The sequence below is a fragment of the Tursiops truncatus genome, chromosome 1, assembly GCF_011762595.2.
Source record: "Tursiops truncatus isolate mTurTru1 chromosome 1, mTurTru1.mat.Y, whole genome shotgun sequence".
Lineage (NCBI taxonomy): Eukaryota > Metazoa > Chordata > Mammalia > Artiodactyla > Delphinidae > Tursiops > Tursiops truncatus.
The window spans coordinates 149,723,094-149,731,352 of record NC_047034.1 but is presented as its reverse complement, the minus strand read 5'-3'; the positions used below and the strand labels follow the sequence as shown (position 1 = coordinate 149,731,352).

At 53.0% G+C, this 8,259-nt stretch overlaps 1 protein-coding gene across 1 annotated transcript; it reads left to right on the top strand.

Moving 5' to 3' along the window:
- Nucleotides 1–3,407: 3,407 nt before the first annotated feature.
- On the top strand, nucleotides 3,408–6,757 carry GUCA2B (guanylate cyclase activator 2B). Its single transcript, XM_033854229.2, has 3 exons — nucleotides 3,408–3,500; nucleotides 4,642–4,828; nucleotides 6,529–6,757. The coding sequence occupies exons 1-3, from the start codon at nucleotides 3,408–3,410 to the stop codon at nucleotides 6,588–6,590; spliced, it is 342 nt and encodes a 113-aa protein (XP_033710120.1). The 3' UTR covers nucleotides 6,591–6,757.
- Nucleotides 6,758–8,259: the final 1,502 nt, after the last annotated feature.

Below are 8,259 nucleotides of genomic sequence, written 5' to 3'. Positions count from 1 at the left end.
GAGTGTAAGGGGGCGGGAGGGATAAATTGAGAGATTGGAATTAACATATACACACTACTGTATATAAAATAGATAACTAATAAGGACCTACTGTATAGCACAGGGAACTCCTCTCAATACTCTGTGGTGACCTATACGGGAAAAGAATCTAAAAAAGAGTGGATATAGGTATATGTATAAGTGATTCACTTCGTTGTACAACTGAAACTAACACAGAATTGTAAATCAACTCTACTCCAATAAAAATTTTTTAAAGAATTAATTAATTAAATTTAATAAAATAATAAATCTAGATAGAAGATAGATAGACAGATAGAATACATATGAATATATAACAGGATTGGTTCTGTTTCTCTGGAGAATCCTGACTAATACCAGGCTGTTGCAAGAATCCACGACACCAGTGATGCATGGTGATAGCTTGGACCTTGGCAGTGGCAATGGAGATGATGAGACATAGTTGGAGTCTAGAAATATTTTGAAGGTAGAGCCAACTGGATTTGCTAATGAATGGAATTTGGCAATCAAAACAAAGGGAGGCATCAAGGATGACCCCCCAGATTTTTGGCCTGAGCAACTGAGTGAATGGTAGTACCCTCACCTGTTCTGCGAGATGCTGAGGAGGTAGATAAATGAGTCTGGAGCTGAGGGGAGAGATCAGGCTAGGGAGTGAACAGGGTACCGATGGCACTAAAGTCCTTGAGCCTGGATAAGATCTCCAAGGGGGTGACTATAGACAGAGGAAAGTGGTCCAAGGACTGAACTCTGGAGCCCCTGGGGCATTCTAAGCTCTAGAGGTCAAGAAGAGAAGAAAAAAACAACAAAGGAAACTGAGAAGATGGGCCAATGAAATTGGCAGAAAATCTGAAGAGCGTGTGTCCCAGAAGCCAAGTGGAGAAGGTGTTTTATTCCAAGAAAGATGGAGTGGTCAGGTGTGACAAATGCTGCTGGGAAATGGTCAGTTTGGGGGCAGGGAGGTACCGTGGCGGTGGGCACTGGGCAGCGAGTCCAGTGCGGAGAGAGGAGCGGCCCAAATACACACAGAGGCTAACTGCCACCCACTCTTCTCCGTGTTCAAGGTTTCCACACAGAGACCAGAGTCGAAGCTGGCATGACAGTCACTTCCCATGTCCCTCAAGAAGCCAGCACCCTGAGAAACGTCAACACACACTGTCTGAACGGGGGCAGTGGCGAGGGTTTGTGTCTGTGCCTCTGTGGCGTGATGGATGGTGGGTCATTGGTGAAGAGATTAGAAAAAGCAGCATTGAGATATGAATCTGAGTCAGATTAGGCAGACAGGGAAGTCACACCTTGTTCCCAGGAAAAGAGTGACACATGATGGGCCTTGGCTGGCAGAGCTGAAAGACAGAGAAGGGAAGACCATGGCTACCGGGGCCTCCAAACCTACGGGCTTGTTCCTTGCCTCTTGGTGTCTGGCCAGTGGGGCTGAGCTTGCTTGGTGGAGAGAGCAAGGACTGGGGATTCGAAGATCAGAAGTGTCCCAGCTGCAGGTTCAGAGATGGGGCCTGTCAGGGAGGGCTGCATGGGGAAGGAGAGGCAGGGAAACCACCACTCACGACGTGGCCCCCACAGACCAGGCACGTGCTGGGGAAAGGAAGCGTCACAGGCTCCTTTGGGACGGGACTGTCCAGTTCTTCCTCACAATAGCCACTGTGAGGTTGTCCATTATTTCCTCCACTTACTGATGAAGAAATGGAGGCTTGGAGAAGCCACGCAAGGTCACACAGGTGAGAAGTGCTGGAGTCTGGGTTTGAACCCAGATCTCTTACATCCAAGGCCTGTGTTCCTTCTACCATAAGCTGAGCAGAGGCAAGAATTCCAGAGAGAAAACCTGCTGCTCACACAGTGCCTGAACTTGTTGGGCCTGTAAAATGAAGATAATTATTACACTGTCCCATCAGATTGGATGAGATTAGGCCCATAGAACAGCATGGCACCTGTACATTAGAGAAAAGAGAGTTATTGCTACTGACAGTTATTTCAGTTTACAGATATGAAGTCATGGAAGAAAGTCTATTAAATTCTTCATACTCATAAGAGTAAAGGTCAAAGTCCGTATTCAAAGCAAGACAAAGGAAATACCAAAGTTCACTCAAGCTGTTTTCATTTCACCCCCAAGAAAAGAAAGAAGGAGGTGAGCATTTCAGGCAGGTGGAAAGCAGCAGCAGAATCACGAGATGGGATTAGGCTTGTGCAAGGAGGATCAGCCTTAGGGAATACAGTGACATCAGATTTTAGCCACAGGCTGGAGAGTGGTCCTGAAATAGACAGATGGGCTATCTGGGCTTCAATTCAATGTTACGCACGGGGCACCTACCGCACACCAGGCCTGGCAGAGCAGAGCCCTGGGACGGATGCTGTGGACAGCTGCCTTGGCTGGCAGTGGTGATGACGCCCTTGCAGACTTTGCCCACTTCTCCCTGACCCAGCCTTCAATCACGGAGGTCGTAGGTCATGCACTGCCCCGCATAGCAACTGTGAAATGAAGGGACCTGTGACAGCACGAGTTACCCCCAGATGAGAACGAGCTCAGGCGGGCCCAGCCCCATCAACTCTCACAGCGACCTCTTGTGGTGGATTCTATCATTATGCCCATTTGATGGAAGAGAAAACTAAGGCTCAGTCAGAGTCGATGTGACTTGCCAAGGTCACGCGGCTGCGGCAGGATCAGGATTCGAACCCAGGTCAATCTGTCTCCAAGGCAGGTGCTCTTTCCTCCATACTGGGGTAGGCTATTGGCTTCTGAAAGGCACCGACAGGTGAGATGGACAATACCTGGCCTGAGTGTACCCATCACCATGGGAAATGGCAGGCAGAGGCAGGTTGAGGGCCTGGGCAGGGACCGATCGGGATGGTCCTTAACTAGAACTGGGGAGAGGGGAGTGGGAGAGACATGGGTCTGAGGGCATGGAGAACTCTGAGGTCAGCCTTGTATCTGCCCACCTTGCCCTGGACCAACCTGTCTGTCTGCACCTTTTGACCTGAGAAAGAACCCTAGGCTGAGCTGGGTCAGATGCCTGAGGACCTGCCCTGCTATCGACTAGCTCTGTCACCTGGGACAAGACACTTTACCTCTGGAGCCTCACTTTCCCTTTCTGTGAAATGGCCTCCCTCTCACCCCACTCGCTCGCTGTCTTGTGCACAAGGCAGGCGCTTAACACTGCATCATGCTCGGGTGTGCTCTGGGCCTCCTTACCCCTATCATTCCCAACCCCTTTCCCGGGAATGGGCTCTGGGCTTGTCAGGATGCCAGCCAGCTGTTCAGCCCCACCCTGGCTGGCCAGTTAATGAGTGACCAGGGAGCTGGAACCCGGCCTATAAAGAGCTGTCAGCTGGGGAAGCAGGTGGGAGCCTGGTGGACGGTGGCGAGACACAGAGGGAACGAGATGGCTCACAGGGCACTGTCAGGGCTGCTGCTGTGTGGCGTTGCTGCGGTCTTCCTGGTACTGCTGCAGGGCGCACAGTCAGTCTACATCCAGGTTTGTCCTGAAGGTCCCCATGGTGAGAGGCTGGGATGGAGAGGGAATGCTGGGCAATTCACTGAGGAGAGCTGAGGACCCAGGGCTCAGCCCAACACCCAATCACAGCCCAGGGACACAGCTGGTTGGGGGGAGCAGCTGGGATGTCAATGGGGGCTATGATGGTGATGATAATAACAATAAATTATGGTCGTTCAGCATCGCTCTCCTCAAATGCCCCTCTCGGTCAGAGTTCAGATGTGGAACAAGACGTGATCCCTGCCCTTGAAGAGCCCAGAGGGGAAGGGAGACTTCTTTGATGCTCCCACAACTCTCTGTATTCACCCATGTATGGGGAGGAGGGCGGAGGGTCACCAGAAAAAGTTGCCCTGGCTGGTAACTCGAGCTGACATTGCAGCATGAGCAGGAGGTAGCCCGGCGCAGAGGTCACCGACAGCTCCAGACAGAGGGCACAGCATATGCAAAGGCCCAGAGAGAAGACAGCAGGGAATCTGGGTCTCCTTCCAGGGCAGCTGTGAGACTAGGAGTCTTCTGGAAACAGGGTCTGCCTGTGGGTGTGGCAGGTTGCCCGCTGGGCTCCTGGGTGGCACATTCCTGACTCTGGGCGGGGCCTCCTTGGGAAGGAATAAGGGAATCCTGGGGAAGCGGTGTCAGCTTCCCCCTGCAGCCTTGGCTTTGGAGCCCAGCTGGCTAGACTAGGCATTGCCATCATTTTACCATGTCAGTTCAAGGGCAATCAGGCAGTTATCGAGGGTGCCCTGGGTACCAGGCACCAGAGAGCAGTGGAGTTTGATTATCTCCATTTGTCAGATGAGGCTCAGAGTGGGGAAGAGATGGTCAGCCAGTCGGGAAGAGCTGGGATTTGAACCGAAGTCCCCTGGCCTTCAAAGCCCACGCCTTGAACCAACGTGCTCCACGGCCCTGCTCGACCTCATCTCCCAGTTAGCCTGTGACACAGGGGTGTGAAGTACCAGGCCCCACCTTCCACGCAGGCGGTCTTCCGAGTGTGACCTTGACGTTCCCACTCCGTGAGAACACGGAAGATCTGCGGGGCCCGGGAAACCCTGGTCTCCCGGCAGTGCCCCACCCCCTTCCTGCTCAGGTTTTGATACCCTCCCGTCTCCTCTCTCTCTTCCTCCAGTACCAAGGCTTCCAGGTCCAGCTGGAATCGGTGAAGAAGCTGAATGACCTGGAGGGGCAATGGGTGCCCAGCCCTGACCTGAAAACCCAGAGATCCCAGTCCTCCATGTGCCACTACCCGTCCCTGCCACTGGACCTCCAGCCCATCTGTGCCTCTGGGGAAGCAGACAGCATTTTCCAGGACTTGAGTGAGTCCCCCCACCCCTGGCAAGACTCCTGCCCCTCATTCTCTCTCCTCCCCACACCCTAGCTCCTCTACCTCGTGTGGTTTCTGTTAAACACCCAGTGGCTGAGAACAGGGAGATTCAAGAAACTCAAGCCCCTGGCCTCCCCGGTTGGGGCACTGAAATCAGGCATGCCAGGAACCCCTTCAGTCCCTGGCAGCCTGGACGGGGTGATCAGCCTACTTCCAAGACTACACAGATTGGGGGGAAAGGGACACAGGAAACGGACCCATAAAAACGATTGCAATGCAGTGGGATGATGGAGGAGGCACAGCGGGGACACGGGAGACAGATGGCTCACGTCCACAGTGGCATAAGTGTTACTGAGTCCAACTGCACGACAGGCCAATAAATCAGAGACGAGGTGTTGAGGCATGGAATACAACTTTATTTGGAAAGCCAGCAGACCGAGATGATGGCAGACTAAGGTCTCCAGAAAACCATCTTATCGGGGTTTGGATGCCAGTTTCTTTTATAGAACAGAGACGGGGAGGAGATGAGGAAATAAAGTAAAAAGGCCATAAGTTTTGCAAATGTCCCTTGGAATGGCCAGCCTCTGGGAGGGGATGTGTTAATTTCTTCTTTCTTGCAGCCATCCACAGGGTGGACAGGGTCAGGATGCTTCCCTGAACAATAGCACTTTGGTTTAACATTCAGGCAAAGGGGCAGGGTTCCCCAAGGCAGGCCATTATGTGTAGACAGTATCCTTTTAGTGAACAAAAGCAGCGGAAAGAAAAGGATAAAGTAAAAGAAACAACAGATCCAACATGTAGTCAGATTTGACTCTTCCCTGTTACATAACGGGATCTGAAATGTTTCCAAGACGGGGTGACATCTAAGCTGAAATGTGAGGGATGAAACAGCTGGCCAGGAGAACGCGGCAACTGGCTAGTATTTTTTCTTTTTTTCTTTTGATTTTATTGGAGTATCATTGATTTACAATATTGTGTTAGTTTCAGGTGTACAGCCAAGTGATTCAGTTATACATACACATCTATTCATTCTTTTTTAGATTCTTTTCTCATATAGGTTATCACAGAATATTGAGTAGAGCTCCCTGTGCTATACAGTAGGTCCTTGTTGGTTATCTATCTTATATATAGTAGTGTGTGTATGTTCATCCCAAGCTCCTGATTTATCCCCCCCCCCACTCTTCCCATTTGGTAACCACAAGTTTGTTTTCGACATCTGTTAAGTCTGTTTCTGTTTGTGAATAAGCTTATTTGTAACTTTTTAAATTAGATTCCACATGAGTGATAGCATAGGATATTTGTCTTTCTCTGACTTACTTCACTTAGTATGATAATCTCTAGTAGCTAGTATTTATTGAGCACCTACTAAGTGCCAGGCCCCGGGTCAATCTCTTTGCCTGCAAGCTCTCCTCACAACCCCTCTGTCAGGCTGACACAGTCGAGCAGGCAGGAAAACTCAGGCACAGAGTTTAAGTGACTTGCCCAGGCACTGCTAAGAGGACAGAACCTGGGACTTGAGCCCAAGCTGCTCACACTTCTAAACTTTCTTGCTCTTAATCTATGAGAAGGATGCCAGGCCCCTGCCTCCAACCCTCTCAGAAGCAGGCCTTCTCTGGCTGCCTGGTCAGTGGCTCCTTGGACCACAGATGTTTCAGGTTCAGGTTCAGCTGACCAGTTTTCTCCTCTGCCCAGGGACCATCGCTGCTGATGACTGCGAGCTGTGCGTGAATGTTGCCTGTACTGGCTGCAGCTAAGATGGCCTGGGTGCCCTGAGCCCACCCTGGACACCGTGCCCCACCCCCGCCCACTGCCTTCACAGCACCCACCCCCATCCAGGCTCTGGGGGTCCCCGCCACCACGGTCATCCCTGCCCCCCACCCCGCCCTGCAGGGCCCGAGCAGCTGGATCTGACACAAAGCAGTTGGACCCACGGTTGGAGGAGAGTGTGGCCCCTGAGGCAGCCCTGCTGCTGAATAAAGATTCCCCACCTACACGCAGAGTCAGGCGTCCATTTGTTCACCCCCAGGAGCCACAGGCAGAGCTGCCTGGGAAGCTGGGGGGGTTGGGCTCCTGTGTCAGGCGTTTTCATGGCTTCCTCGCCTGAGGAGTTGCTCTGTTTCATATCGAAGGAGTGAGGCTCTGGGTGGAAAGGAGTCGCCCATGATCAGCGGGCTGGGGAGCTACAGAGCACCCAGATCCATCTGACCTCCCAAGCTGAGCTCAAGTCCTGGCCCAGCTGCAGAGCCAGAGCTTCTGTGCTCCTGGTGGGGCTGGGGAAGGGACGGGGGGCTCCCTCCCGTAGGTGGGACTGCAGTGGAGGGGGTAGAGGGAGGAACCACGTGGTGCCCCTTCGGGGCTGATTCTGCCCCGGGCCTGCCTGAGTTCACCTTTACCCTCCTTCTGGGGCTCCCCGGGACTGCCTGGCCAGCTCCATATGGAAGGCCTTCCTTCCCTCGCTCCATCCTGGTGGCCCTAAGGAATATTAATAGTACCAGCATCTTCTGAGCATTTGCTATACCCGAGGTACTGTTTTAAACGCTTTGTAGGTATTAACTCACCGAGTCCTCACAACAGTTCAGTGAAGCAGGTAATATTCGCATTACCTTTACGAATGAGGAGACCCAGGTACAGAGAGAACTAATTAGTCCAGGGTCACAGGTTCAGCAAAGTGGCAAAGCAGGCTTCTTCCCAGGAAGTCTGGGCCAGAGTCTATACTTTGAACCATCATGTTACCGCCTCCCTGTGACTCCAGGCCCCAGCTGCAGCTAATGACACTCAAGGGAGGATGTCCTGCAGCCACTGCATTCCCCCAGGGGCCTTCAGTGCTCTACTAAAGGCCAAGAGACAAGACTGGGAATTCCTGGGAGAAGGGCTTTCCACAGGGTGGCTTCCTCCCCGGCCTCTGTCCCGGGCAGCCAGAGAGGAGAAAAGCCAGGTACAAAGGGGCCATGCCCTCTGAACTCAGCTCCCAGGGCCAAGCCCATGGTGGATTCCCCCAGACCAGCTGCTCCTCCTGTCTGCCCAGTTGTGCTCCATCGTCCTGTAACCTCCCAGCCTCCCAGGCCACACCCCTCGGAGCTCTGGCTCCTTCCGGTCCTCCCCCCACAGCAAGTCTGGCTAGGGGCCTTTGCAATGCCTCCTGCGTCTCTCTGGGCCCCTCCCATCCCTCTATCATCACTGCCTCCCTCCCTGTCCCATCCTCTCTCCCCCGCGAGGCCAGAGCTTCCTCCCTGCCCTACATCCTGCAGGCTCTCTATGCCCACCAAGCCAGAGGAACACTGCAGTGCTGCTCCAGCAGTGCCCCTTACCCTTCTGTGCCTCCCCAGTACCAACCCGCAAGTCTAAACTGAGCCCACTCACCATCTGGCCTCGTCTCCCACCTGCCTGGGAAGGAGGCAATAATGGGAACTGCCACTGAGGGAG

What these genes read in the sequence shown, in the direction of transcription:
- GUCA2B (XM_033854229.2), top strand. Translation starts at nt 3,408, where the DNA reads ATGGCTCACAGGGCACTGTCAGGGCTGCTGCTGTGTGGCGTTGCTGCG. An exon ending in CACAGTCAGTCTACATCCAG is followed by an intron (nt 3,501 to 4,641) that starts GTTTGTCCTGAA and finishes CTCTTCCTCCAG; the next exon opens with TACCAAGGCTTCCAGGTCCA. An exon ending in CAGCATTTTCCAGGACTTGA is followed by an intron (nt 4,829 to 6,528) that starts GTGAGTCCCCCC and finishes TCCTCTGCCCAG; the next exon opens with GGACCATCGCTGCTGATGAC.